The sequence below is a fragment of the Rhinopithecus roxellana genome, chromosome 16, assembly GCF_007565055.1.
Source record: "Rhinopithecus roxellana isolate Shanxi Qingling chromosome 16, ASM756505v1, whole genome shotgun sequence".
NCBI lineage: Eukaryota > Metazoa > Chordata > Mammalia > Primates > Cercopithecidae > Rhinopithecus > Rhinopithecus roxellana.
The window spans coordinates 9,734,219-9,747,761 of record NC_044564.1 but is presented as its reverse complement, the minus strand read 5'-3'; the positions used below and the strand labels follow the sequence as shown (position 1 = coordinate 9,747,761).

The 13,543-nt window shown below is 52.5% G+C and overlaps 1 protein-coding gene across 11 annotated transcripts in view; it reads right to left on the bottom strand.

Moving 5' to 3' along the window:
- SEC16A (SEC16 homolog A, endoplasmic reticulum export factor) overlaps positions 1-13,543 on the bottom strand; it is a 44,221-nt gene that overhangs the window by 6,205 nt on the left and 24,473 nt on the right. For all 11 annotated transcript variants that reach the window (XM_010372717.2, XM_030919521.1, XM_030919523.1 and 8 more), the window contains 14 exons: positions 12,078-12,159; positions 11,829-11,946; positions 11,520-11,631; positions 11,210-11,315; positions 9,588-9,728; positions 7,881-7,994; positions 7,431-7,623; positions 5,896-6,141; positions 5,205-5,287; positions 3,073-3,225; positions 1,093-1,170; positions 861-917; positions 599-701; positions 28-165 (listed from right to left, as the gene is read on the bottom strand). In XM_010372717.2, coding sequence (XP_010371019.2) covers positions 28-165; positions 599-701; positions 861-917; positions 1,093-1,170; positions 3,073-3,225; positions 5,205-5,287; positions 5,896-6,141; positions 7,431-7,623; positions 7,881-7,994; positions 9,588-9,728; positions 11,210-11,315; positions 11,520-11,631; positions 11,829-11,946; positions 12,078-12,159 — 1,724 coding nt within the window. The remainder of the gene's footprint in view (positions 1-27; positions 166-598; positions 702-860; positions 918-1,092; positions 1,171-3,072; positions 3,226-5,204; positions 5,288-5,895; positions 6,142-7,430; positions 7,624-7,880; positions 7,995-9,587; positions 9,729-11,209; positions 11,316-11,519; positions 11,632-11,828; positions 11,947-12,077; positions 12,160-13,543) is intronic.

Sequence of the window (13,543 nt, the reverse complement as noted above, 5' to 3'; positions counted from 1 at the left end):
ACTGGGGCTGATGCTTGTGCTGCCTACCTGGGCTCGGCACAAACAAGTTGGAAGGAATCGGGAGTGGCGCGAGTGGAGCGACAAAGTCCGCAGGAGCAAAAGCCGGCTCGCTCCGCTGGGTCCCGCTCGGGTTCAGGACGTCCACATAGCGAGCTCTGGTTCCGGCTGCAAAGGGGGGAGAAGCAAATTGAGGCGAATGCGCCAGGCGGCCTCCAGTGCTCACCGTGTCAGAGCAAAAGCACGCAGGGACGCGCTGGAAGCCATGTCGTGGCCCAACCCTGACAAGGACACCTTTCTACACAGCAGATGTGTTTTGGCTTTTGGCCTTGGGGTGGTTCCCTATCTCACCCCACTGTGGCACACGCCCTCTGCTTCTGCACGGACATGGCTGTGCCCACAGCTTGTCAACACAGACGGCTGTGGAGCCACGTAACGCTCTGGAGAGCTGCCCTCGTCCCCAAGGCTTCCTCCTCGTGACACCAGCATTACCTTACACGGTGCAACACCCATCACCTCCTCCCCATGCACAACAGCGACACATTGCCTCTCTCGGAGAGTTAGTCGTTCAAGCAAGCTCCCACTCCAAGGCCACCCTTACCTGCTCTTCTAGAGAACACGTTCACCGGGGCTCCAGGAGGCCCCGTGAGACCAGGCGGCGCAGCCTTGAGCAATGAGGTTGGAGGTGGGGGTGGGGCTTTCTTCTGCAGAGGGAAACACAGCTTCAGATACGCACTGTGTGCACCAGAAACCCACTGGGACGGCAGTCAGGACGCTCCAAAAGGAGCAGCAGCCGCCCAAATAGCACAGGGCCACACGAAGCTGTTCCCTCACACCCAACAGGAACTAAAATGACAATTTACCTCCTCTTCTGGCTCATTTAAATTCACCCACTGGTTTTTCTTTTCATCCCAAACAATCTGCCAAGATTTTAGAAAGAAAAAAGGTCAGCAGACTGAAGCTAAACAGAATTAGAATCTGATTAACGATGACACTTCAAAACTTCAGGAAGCACCTACTCAGCTCTGCTCTGAAAGTGACAGAAAAATCATTACAGTTCCTCGGACGTCCCGTGCCGTATTCGACAGCACTCACCGATTTGTTCTTGTCATCTGGCAAATAAGCTTCTGTCCTTTTCTTCCCAGGTAGCCAACGAGAGAACCAGGATTCACCCTAAATATAAAAACCACAAGAAAAACTTTGCAAACACTATGTTCCATGAAATCAGCCAGATGCAAAAAGACAAATTCTACGGGACCCACTTCTGTGAGGCCCCAGAGTCGCCAGATCCACAGAGACACCAGGAGAATGGAGGTGGGAGGGAACCGGGAGTTGCTGTTTCGTTTCAAGGGGACAGAGTTTCTGTTTGGGAAGGTGAGAATGGGAAGGTGAGAAAGTTCTGGAGATGGATGGTGGTGATGGTAACACAACAGTGTGGATGTACTCAGTGCCACAGAACTGTGCACTCAGAAAATGGTTAAAATGGTGCATTTTGTTATGTGTATTTTACGTAAATTTAAATAGGTCAGAACAGTAACGTGCCTTCATGAGCTTTTTACATCTAAACACTGACAAAGCTTCCGACATCCTCCCCTTTGAGAAGTGGAAGGCAGGCTGTCCAAGTCAGTGTGTGTCAGAGGCAGACACAGCCCCTCTGTGTTTCCCATGCATGGAGAATTTGGTTATTAGGAAAATTTACTTTATTCTTCACATGATGCACTTCATTTTTGTTTGTGTTTTGAGACAGAGTCTTGCTCTGTTGCCCAGGCTGGAGTGCAATGGCGCGATCTTGGCGCACTGCAACCTCTGCCTCCTGGGTTCAAGCAGTTCAACGCCTCAGTCTCCCGAGTAGCTGGGATTACAAGCGCCCACCACTATGCACAGCTAATTTTTGTATTTTTAGTTGAGATTGGGTTTCACCATCTTGGCCAGGATGACCTTGAACTCCTGACCTCATGATCTGCTTGCCTCGGCCTCCCAGAGCGCTGGTGTGACAGGCGTAAGCTGCCGCGCCCGGCCTCCCAGAGTACTGGGGTAAAAGATACCATCACAAGTTAAAAGACAATCTACAGATTGGGAGACGGTATCACAATCAATACACCTAAAAGAGGACTTATATCCACAATACAGAAAGGACTCCTGCGAGTCATTAAGAGATCACCATTAAAAACGGAGAGGAAAGTCAGGCGCAGTGGCTGCAACTGCAGTCCCAGCTATAAGGCAGGAGGATCACTTGGGCCCAGAAGCTTGAGACCAGCCTGGGCAACATAGTGAGACCCCATCTTTATGGAAAAAAAAAAAACCAACAAACAAAAAAACGGATAGAGACTTGAACAAGCACTGCCCTAAAAGGGCAGTGAGATGGTAACAGGGACACGAGAAGGTGCCCAGTATGACACCTCACTGGGGAGATGCAGAGTAAGACACAATGAGATGTCATCAGCCCCAGCACAACGGCTAAGTTAAAGAACTGGCATTGCCCAGTATTGGTGAAGACGAGGGATATCTGGGGCCCTTGTTCTCTGCTGCAGGACGTGTGACTTGGTCCAACCAACCATTTAGGACAACTGCTCAGCAGTGTCTCCTAAAGCTGAACACACGCTCGTCCTGCGACCTAAACTCTCTGCTCCTCGGCGCGCACCTAAGAAAAACAAGCACATTCACCAAGAGACTGGCAAGGAGGCTCCCGGGGCCTGAATGATCCCAGCCCCACACTGAAAGCAGTCCCAAAGTCCACGACTGGGAGAATCCATGAGCCGGCAGCAGGCACACACCACAGCGACAAAGGAGCGGCTGCCGTCTGGTCCCTTGCGGGTGGGTCTGACAGGTAATGGCCAGAGGGGACCTCTGGGGGCTGGACTGTGTCCCCATGCTGACCTGGGTGGGCTATGATCCTATTATCCGAAGGCACAAATACACAGACACTCATCATGCCATGTGCACTGCAGACACTCGGCTGTTTTTATCAGGAGGCTGTTTGCATGTGTGGTGAATTAAGAGGACGGCGCTCTGGGAAGCGTGCCTCCTGCCCAGACCCTGCCGGCCACCGGGCGCACTGGGGGCAGGCTGTACTACCTTCTTAGGTTCCTTCGTCTCTTTCTTGGCTGCTTGTCCGGGTCTCTTCGTTTCGGGAGCGAGTGGGAGAGACAGAGGTGGCTGCGTGGGACCCGAGTCGGCACGATCCCACCCTGGGGGTGCCTCTGAGTCTGGCGCTGTCCTCGAGGGGGCCTGTCGCAAGGCAACGCAGAACAGGCTATCCTGGGGCTCCTCACACAGGACCCGAAAGACAGCGGGGACGCGCTTCCCCAGGCATGTTCCCTAAATATGTCACTGAGAGGCCACATGACTCTGGTGACCAGAGGGAGTCAGGGAGGGGGCTGGGGAGAGCAGCCCCCTGACTGGGCCTCCCGGAGCCTCTGCCTGGCCTGACTAGAGAAAAGCCAGCCGCACCTAATAAGCAGCTCCGTCTGGGAGCACTCAGCACTCAGAATGCAAATGTGGACACTTGATGGAGATTCTGGGCTGGAAGAAATGGAGCATGAGCACGCACCGAGGGAAGGCTGGCCAGAGTGGGGCGATGGGCATTCGCAAAGATACAATGATTTTTAAAAATATTTATTCCTGGGTCAAGTCCCAGTTTTTAATAGCTCAACCCTCACTTTTACTTTTCCAGGGACACAGTATTTTAAAGGGTAAAACACCAAATGCAAGTTCAAACTATAGCAATCGTCTACTGATGGGATGCCTGGGAAGGGCTGGGTATAAGTAAAGAAGGTTCCAGAATGCGGTCTGTATAAAAGCAACTATCTTATGCCAATTATGTCTAATCAGATAAATCTCACTTTCAGGAAAACCAGTGAAAATCTTAGAAATTCTATTGTATTCCAGGATATCTTGGGAGTTAAAAAAATTAGAAAAGAAATTCCACTGTAGAAAAAGAGATGGCCCGGCCAGGCGCGGTGGCTCACATCTGTAATCCAAACACTTTGGGAGGCTGAGGCGGGTGGATCACGAGGTCAGGAGTTCAAGATCAGCCTGGCCAAGATGGTGAAACCCCATCTCTACTAAAAATACAAAAAAAAAAAAAAAAATGAGCTGGGTGTGGTGGTGGGCGCCTGCAATCCCAGCTACTCGGGAGGCTGAGGCAGAGAACTGCTTAAACTTGGGAGGTGGAGGATGCAGTGAGCCAAGATCGCACTACTGCACTCCAGCCCGGGCAACAGAGTGAAACTCCATCTCAAGAAAAAAAAAAAAAGAAGAAGAAAAAGAGATGTCCAGGTGCAGTGGCTCATACCTATAATCCCAGCAACTTTGGGAGGCTGAGGCGGGCAGATCACTTGAAGTCAGGAGTTTGAGACTAGCCTGGCTAACATGACAAAACCCCGTCTCTACCAAAAAATACAAAAATTTAGCCAGGCATGGTGGCACATGCCTGTAGTCCCAGCTACCTGGGAGGCTGAGGCAGGAGAATCGCTTGAACCTGGGAGGCGGAGGTTGCAGTGGACAAGATGGCACCACTGTACTTCAGCCTGGGTGACAGAATGAGACTATGTCTTAGGGGACAAAAAAAAAAAAAAAGGTCAGGCTTGGTGGCTCACACCCGTAATCCCAGCACTTTGGGAGGCAGAGGCGGCTGGATCATGAGGTCAGGAATTTAAGACCAGCCTGGCCAACATGATGAAACCCCGTCTCTACTAAAAATACAAAAATTAGCTGGGCGTGGTGGCACATGCCTATAATCCCAGCTACTTGGGAGGCTGAGGCAGAGAACTGCTTGAACCTGGGAGGTGGAGGTTGCGGTGAGCCAAGATCATGCCACTGCACTCCATCCTGGACAACAGAGCGGGATGCCATCTCAAAAATACAAAAAGAAAAAGAGATGTAGAATTCAGAGAAGGTGCCCATTTTGGAAGAGTTAAAAATAATAAGGGGACTTCACGATATTTGTGTATTTCTTCTACTTAAAGTAACTGTTTTTACACTACTGAATTCTCTCTTCCCCATCTTTCCCTACCAGCGTTTTCACCAACTCTTCATATTTTAAGGATGAAAGCTATTTAGAAGCACTTTCGCTTGAAGAAACAATTTTAGAAACAATTTCATAGTCCTCACTACCATCATCCTACTTACAACTCAACCAAGAGTCTGGGTGCCCACTCGATGAACTTTATGGAAAACAAATAGTTTAAGAAAATGTGACAAAGTACCAGAGTAGCAAATTTTCCACCAAAATGTTCTTCGCTTTGCTCGGAAAGTGAGTTTCCAACAGGCGCCTCCTGCGGCTCTATCCCTGCCAATGGGAAAGAGAGCAACTATGATCTCGGTCGCGAGGAGGCGGGACGTGTGTGTGGCACATGGACCAACAGGCACACCGCCTTCCCACCCAGCTACCGCCACACCAGCATGATTTGCAGAAACCAAGACTGAACATCGTCCCACACGTGTGCACACTCTTTTATTTTTAAAGCTAGGCCTGTGTTTTGCTTTGTCCACATATACACATGTAGACATAGAGGCACAGACCAGGGACAAGATCCACCAAATCAACTTCCAGACGGAAGTTCATGACCTGCCCCTGTATGTCTCACCAGGCGGTCAGGAGGGCCGTCTGAAGACAGATCCCAGGAGACCCATGGCCACCGTGCCCTGCCCCAAATGGCCATTTAAGCTTCATATCATAACAAAAAGCCAAGTTACAAAAGAAACTGGCATTAACACTACTATCGTAGTGAGACTCTGAACCCATCCAGTCTGGAACTTCCAGAATGTTTGGTCTACATTAAGACAAGTAACGTAAGTTGTTTCAAGCTCAAATAACTTCAATCTCTTCCACCAACCCCCACAAACATCACACCCAATGCTGCTTCTGCTCTCAAGACAGCATCTCTGCAGCCCCACCTGGGTCTGGGCTCCTGGCTTCCTGAAGCAAGTGTCTCCTTTCCTGCAGAGGTGGCACACCAGGCGGGAGGCCAGGCCCCGGGCACAGAGTTGCAGGATCAGGCCTGGAGGGCTCCGGGAAGCCAAGTGCAGACCCTGGGGTCACACAGCCAGGACCTGGCTCCAGGGGCCCCGGGGGCAGGGGCACTGGGAACATTGGCACCCTGGCAGGGCTGGCCAACGGGCCGTCAGGGAGCGTCTGTGGAGCTGCATGGGAACAGTGGAGAAGAGGCTGGGGTTACTGAGGGTAGCTTGGGTCACTGGAAGGAGCTGATACTCAACATGTTTATGACAAGTGATTTTGTACAGCCCCATTTCTGTTACAAGGGAGGCTCAACAGAGCAAAGAGCCCTGAAATCACCACCGCACCAAACCATCAGTGGTTTGGAGAAAAGCAGAATATTCACTTCCTTTTCTAGGGGTGGGGGCAGGAGGAACACTTGTGCAGTCAGAGCACCACGTGGGCTCCTGGGCATGGCGCAGCCCAAACGCAAGCCCACAGCGACCGTCTGGCACAGAGTTCTGCTAGACTCGAGTCCCCTCCTCCATGGTCAGTGGTCAAACAGGCCACTCATTCATTCATTCATTCTTCCGACTCAACATAAAACCTGGGAGGGCTGCTGCCTGCCAGCACGATGCTGGGCCCTGGATGCTTCAAGAACAAAAGAAATGCTGGGTCCTCACGGGGGTCAGGACAGATGAACTGAGTAAGAAGAGCAAGCACTAAGGAGAGCAATCAACCAGGAAGTGGTAACGGTGTCTGAGGACGAAGCAGAGTGGACATCAGGCAGGGAGGGTGGGCAGTGAGGCAGTGGGCGCAAATCAGGAGTGTGGCTGGTCCATAGCATGGGAGTGGACACAGCACCAGGGCAGGAGGGCTTAGGGCTGACCCCAGAGGGCCTGTGGCCACTGTGAAGACCCTGGCTTGTCCTCAGGTGAGATGGAGACCCTGGAGGGTCTGGGGAAGAAGCAGGAGGCGAGCGGTAAGGAGCCATGCTAATCCAGGCATGCGGCCCTGCGTGCAGGCTGTGCTGGTGAGGTTCACTGACGAAGGAAGCCAAGGAGCATGTGAGAGGAGGGCATCTGGACTTGACTCCCTGCAGCTCTGGGCTGGCCCTTCCTCCAATGGGGCCGACTGGGAGAAGCAGGCTGCAGAGGAGCACAGCCGAGGGTGCTGCCCAGACACGGTGTGGCTGAGGCTCCCGAAGAAGCAAGCAAGAAGGCTGAGCAGGCAGCAGGCACTCAGGACAGTGTCGCCAGCACATGGGTATTTATGGACATGGAAAGACATGAGCCTCCATCTCAGCAGGGCAGGAAGCATGAAGGAAAGAAGGGAGGAGACCGAGGAGATCCACAACCACCGTGGTGGTGCGAGATGCTGCCTCAAACAGTCCGCATCTGAAAACAGTTCTCCAGGAGGCAAGGGCGCAGACCACAGCTCAGCCAGCAGGAAGCTGGGGCTTGTCCAAGGGCAGCAGCCGCGCACCTGGGCTCACCTGAGGGCAGCAGCCGCACGCTGGGGCTCGAGTGCTCAGGGCTCGGTGCAGGCACTGCCAGCAGTGGGTTGGCGATCCCCAGGGCTGCTGGCTGACTGAGTCCTGCCCCGTCCAACTGCTCCACCTCGGAGCTCGGCGTGCCAGGACACTGTTGCGGGAAGGCTCCGTCCTGATGCCATACTCCAGCCCCCTCCTGAGGGAGAACAAGGCCTGCCCTGTGGAAGCCACTTGTGGCCACACGGCAGCGCCACCCGCCCGCCACCACCATGCTTGCTGTGTCCCTACTTCAGGACAGGAGGCACTCAATGCCCTTTCTGGGGAATTGGGGAATTCTCATAGGCACACATCTGCAGTTCTACCGTCTTTAGATACATACTTTCAGTGTGGACATAACAGGGACAGAAGCCACCTTACCAGATGCCTCTGGGCCACCCCAAGCCAAGGCTGTACCTTGATCTGCCGCTCCACCTGCTGCAGGTGAACCAGCCACGTGGGTGCAGCCAAGGACTCCTCTTCCGGCTTCTCTTTCAGCTGGGGATCGAAGAGTCGTAACTGGGAAGCCATCTAGACACGGGCAAAAATCAGAGGCCCCTGTCACCACCAGGTGATGGCAAATGAGCTGTCTTCAAAATGCCCGGGCAATGCAGCTTCAGTGTTCACTGGGGATAAAATCTAATTAGCTGCATACATGTTTCTAGTATGTGCTTAGGTAACATACCTAGCACACGGGATGCTGGGCGACTGTGGGAAGTTGCTGCAGACGACCTCTTGGCCCACGGGCACCGGGTTGGCAGCACTGGGCACCCCCTGGAACACGCCTGGCCCGAGACTACCACCTGACCATGTGGACTTGACTCAGTAAGAGCTGGACTCCCCGGTAATGTCTGCAAGCTTTCATCGGGAATGTGGGGGACGCAAAGTGGGGCAGAAGGGGGCAGAACACAAGTTTGGCCCTGTGTTCATAACCACTGAGGCGGGGGATGAGCACCTAAGGATTCATCAATGACTCTCGGAACTTTGAAATCGGTCTAAAAACGTCCCTAATACATTTTTTGGGTATCCCATGAGCACGTTCTCACAAATGGAACTACTGACGAGAGGTGAAGATCCTGGGGCAACACGGGCGCCGCCTACACCTGTCCCGTGCGCCTCCCATACTCTCTGCCAGTCACACCACCTCCGTTTTACAGGGGAAGAAACTGAGGCTCGCAACAGTGCAGCCAGGACTCAAACAAAGGCTGCTGGACTCTGGACACTTAAGCTATCAACCACCAGACTAAATTTCCTCAAAATAAAAACATCCTGACTGGGCACGGTGGCTGACACCTGTAATCCCAGCACTTTGGGAGGCCAAGGCAGATGCGCGCATCACTTGAGGTCATGAGTTCGAGACCAGCCTGGCCAACATGGTGAAATCCCACCTCTACTAAAAATACAAAAAATTAGTCAAGCGTGGTGGTGGGTGCCTGTAATCCCAGCTACTTGGGAGGCTAAGGCAGGAGCATCACTTGAATCTGGGAGGTGGAGGCTGCAGTGAGCCGAGATCGCACCAAACTGCACTCCAGCCTGAGTGAGAGTGAGACTCTGTTTCAATAAAAAAAGAACATCCTGGGCTGGGCGCGGTGGCTCACGCCTGTAATCCCAGCACTTTGGGAGGCCGAGGCGGGTGGATCACGAGGTCAGGAGATCAAGACCATGGTGAAACCCCCTCTCTACTAAAAATACAAAAACTTAGCGGGGTACGGTGGTGGGCGCCTGTAGTCCCAGCTACTCAGGAGGCTGAGGCAGGAGAATGGTGTGAACTCGGGAGGCGGAGCTTGCAGTGAGCCGAGATTGCGCCACTGCACTCCAGCCTGGGCTACAGAGTGAGACTCCGTCTCAAAGACAAAAAACAAAAACAGTATCCTACAGACAGTTCCTTCTGATTATGAAACTCGCTGCCAAGGTTCTGTGCTGGCACATGGTGCCTGAGAGTCCCCAGGCTAAGACGCAAAACACGAAGCTATTCAGAGATCTTCATCTGCCCAAGAGGCAGGTTCTGAGCGCCTACCACAACGTGCATCTGAACCATCGCCACCCCTACGACTGGGGGCTCTGGCAAGCCCTCCTTCCCTGCAGTCAGCACAGCATCCTGAGGACCGGCGCCGGGGGCAGCACCTGCACAAGTTGGCTGATCAGCACTGGGGAGTACAGGTGCGGCTGCGTCAGGATGCTCTTCGCGATGGCCTCGCAGTAGTGGTAGGCTTGCGTGGCCAGCCCCATTTCCGCCAGGCGGCAGGAGTAGATGAACTTAAACACCTGAAACGACAGAAACATTGCTGTCCCGCGGCTCCCCCGCTTCCGAGCATCGCGGAAGGACAAAGCCTCGCGCTGCCACGCGGCTACCCTGAGTCCGAGCATCGCGGATGGACAAAGCCTCGCGCTGCCACGCGGCTACCCTGAGTCCGAGCATCGCGGATGGACAAAGCCTCGCGCTGCCACGCGGCTACCCTGAGTCCGAGCATCGCGGATGGACAAAGCCTCGCGCTGCCACGCGGCTACCCTGAGTCCGAGCATCGCGGATGGACAAAGCCTTGCGCTGGCACGCGCCTCCCCTGCGTCCGAGCGTCACCCTAGAAGCTGTGGACTCTTCTGGACGCTTCACTCATCATCGTCTCCCACCCACCACGCCCGCCGACCACAGTCCTAGTCCCTGTTCCTGAAAGATTTCAAGAGCAAAGTAAATGACTAAGCTGGGAAGAAAACCACTCTGCTTCCCCCCCCCAACCCCTTTCATGGCGCCACTCGGCTCTCACAGCCACAACACCCCGAGAGCGCAGCACTGCGACCACTGCCTTCCGTGCAGCTCCAGCTGCCCACAGCCATTCTCTAGATACTTCATTTTTTTTTTTTTTTTTTTGACAGGGTCTCACTTTGTCACCCAGTCTAGAGTGCAGTGGCACAATCCCGGCTCACTGCAGCCTCAATCTCCTGGGCTCAAGCAATCCTCCCACCTCAGCCTCTGAGTAGCTGGAAACACAGGCGCATGCTGCCAGGCCTGGCTAATTTTTGTATTTTTGTATTTTTTTTTTTTTTTTTTTTTGGTAGAGACAGGGTGTCATTTTGTTGCCCAGGCTGGTCTCTAATTCCTAAGCTCAGGTAATCCACCCACCTTGGCCTCCCAAAGTACTGGAATTACAGGCATGAGCCACCATGCCCAGCCTCTCTCTATACAGGTTTTATACACACCACCCCCCATACTGCATCAGAGAATACCTCCCTCAAATATTAAAGACAGCTCATATGGCCGGGCGTGGCAGCTCACACCTGTAATCCCAGCACTTTGGGAGGCCGAGGCAGGCGGATCACGAGGTCAGGAGATTGAGACCATCCTGGCTAACACGGTGAAACCCTGTCTCTACTAAAAATACAAAAAATTAGCACGGCATGGTAGTGCTGCCTGTAGTCCCAGCTACTCTGGAGGCCAAGGGGAATCACTGAAGCCTGGGAGTGATCAAAGCAGTGCACTCCAGCCTGGGCAACGAGTGAGACGGTTTCCTTTAAAAAAAAAAAAAAAAAGCTCATGAAAATAATTGAAATCAAATGCAAACGGAAAGCCTCAATTCAATGTGATCTAGTTTTTTTTAGCATTTTAGATCAAATGTCTTCTCAGAATCCTCCCCCAAAAAACTCACATCATTTTTTTCCATAAGAATTCAAAAAATCTAAGTAGCCAAAAGCTTGTTAGCACTGAGCGCCTGCCCACCCATGACAGCTGCAGGCTGGCAGCACCTGCTTACCTGGAAACTAGGCAGGGGGCAGGTCTGGGCACCCAGGGACTGGGCGTACTCATAGGCTTCCGTCCTCTGGATTGCTTCATTGGTTGCGAACTTTAAGAATGGCAAACTGTAGAGGAAGCGAATTATTTTGATTTGAAAAACATGGCCAATTATTAGCACAGTCAACCTCAGAGCAGGTCATCCAGAAGTGTGTCCCACCATGTGACAAATCAAGACATGATTCTGGCCATTTCTGAATTAACTAAAGGAGAAGGATTTCATTTTACTTTTAAAGGAAAACTTACAGGACTATACTGACTTGCTTCTTTACCTGTGATTTGATCCAATTAAGACAAGCTTTGTAGTTTTCTTCGTGTAAACACCAAATCCAACCTGGGCCATAAGGTAGCAAAAGTGGGCCGCATCTAAGAGGCCCTTCGAAGCTGGAGAGACACGAAAACCAGGCGGAGTCTCAGTGACTGGGGATGCCCGCAGAAGTCAAGCATGTGCACAGAAGGCACTAGAGACGTGAGCTGGATGAAGAAGGCCGGGTTCTTGTGATTTCTGCCAATGCCACAGACAACCGGGCCTTCGGTGCTCCATCCATGACGCCCGATGCCCCTCTCCACCCCTGACCTACCCAGAGTGTCGCCCATGGTAGCCATCGTCCTGGACTCGACATCCATATTGTTGTTCAAGTTGGCCAAGACCATGGCAAGGTGCGGCCTCCAGTCTCCCCATTTCTCGTCTCCACAGCACTAACGTGAGGAAAAACAAAATGAAGCCTCATCCCTGGAAGCCAGCACCATTTCAATTCCACACAGCTGGGCTCACCAGCACGAGGAGGCAGCAGTGGAGCCTGTGCGAGCCACCAGGCAGTGCCACTCACCGTGGACGCGGCGGGCATCCGCCCGGACATGAGCTGGTAGACTGTCTGCAGAGGGTCGTTGATTGGGAGGCTGTTGGCAAACCTAGGCAGACATAAACACAGAAAGACCCCATGCTGGCTCAGCTAGAAGAAAAAATCCGGCTGGGCACAATGGCTCACGCCTGTGATCCCAGCACTTTGGGAGGCCAAAGCGGGCGGATCACCTGAGGTCAGAAGTTAAAGACTAACATGGAGAAACGCATCTCTACTAAAAATACAAAAATCAGCTGGGTGTGCTGGCGCGCACCTGTATTCCCAGCCACTCAGGAGGCTGAGGCAGGAGAATCGCTTGAACCCAGGAGGCAGAGGTTGCAGTGGGCTGGGATCGCGCCACTGCACTCTAGCCTGGGCGACAGAGCGAGACTCCATCTCAAAAAAATAAATAAATAAAATAGTAATAAAATAAATTTTTAAAAAAACCAGACCTCAGCCCTCTGATGTAATGATTAGACTTATATTTCACTTAAAGTACATGTATCTCAATATTTTATTTTTCTTTCCTATCTCAATATTAAAAAAAAAAAAAAAAGCTGTAGAAGATAAGGCCAGGTGTGGTGGCTCACGCCTGTAATCCCAGCACTTTCAGAAGGTCAAGGTGGGCAGATCCCTTGAGGCCAGGAGTTTAAGACCAGCCTGGCCAGCATGGCAAAACCCCATCTCTACTAAAAATACAAAAGATTAGCTGGGTGTGGTGGTGGATGCCTGTGGTCCCAACTACTTGGGAGGCCAAGGCGTGAGGATCACTTGAACCTGGGAGGCAGGGGTTGCGGTGAGCTTAGACTGCGCCACTGCACTCCAGCCTGGGCAACAGAGCAAAACTCAAAATTTAAAAAAAAGCTATAAAAGATGGAGACTAGGCCGGGTGCGATGGCTCACGCCTGTAATCCCAGCACTTTGGGAGGCCAAGGCAGGCGGATCACGAGGTCAGAAGATCAAGACCATCCTGGCTAACATGGTGAAACCCCGTCTCTACTAAAAATACAAAAAAACTTAGTTGGGCGTGGTGGCGGGCACCTGTAGTCCCAGCTACTCGAGAGGCTGAGGCAAGAGAATGGTGTGAACCCGGGAGGCAGAGCTTACAGTGAGCCGAGATCGTGCCACCACACTCCAGCCTGGGCGACAGAGCAAGACTTTGTCTCGAAAAAAAAAAAAAAAAAAAAAGATGAAGACTAAGGAATTAACTGAAATTTTATGTGAAGTATTAAAAACCATGCAGTTAACAAAAAAACTTTTTAAGCTCTCCACAGCACGATCCAAGCAAGCCTCGAAGCCAAGGAAGCCCAAGTTTGTGTGGGAGCACAGCACAGTCAAGTGAGATCTGCCTGCCACCTGCCACCTGCCACCAGCGTGGACACCGCATGCTGCAGGGAGCCAGCCCTGCCGCCTGCCACCAGGGTGTGGACGCCGCGTGTTGCAGGGAGCCAGCA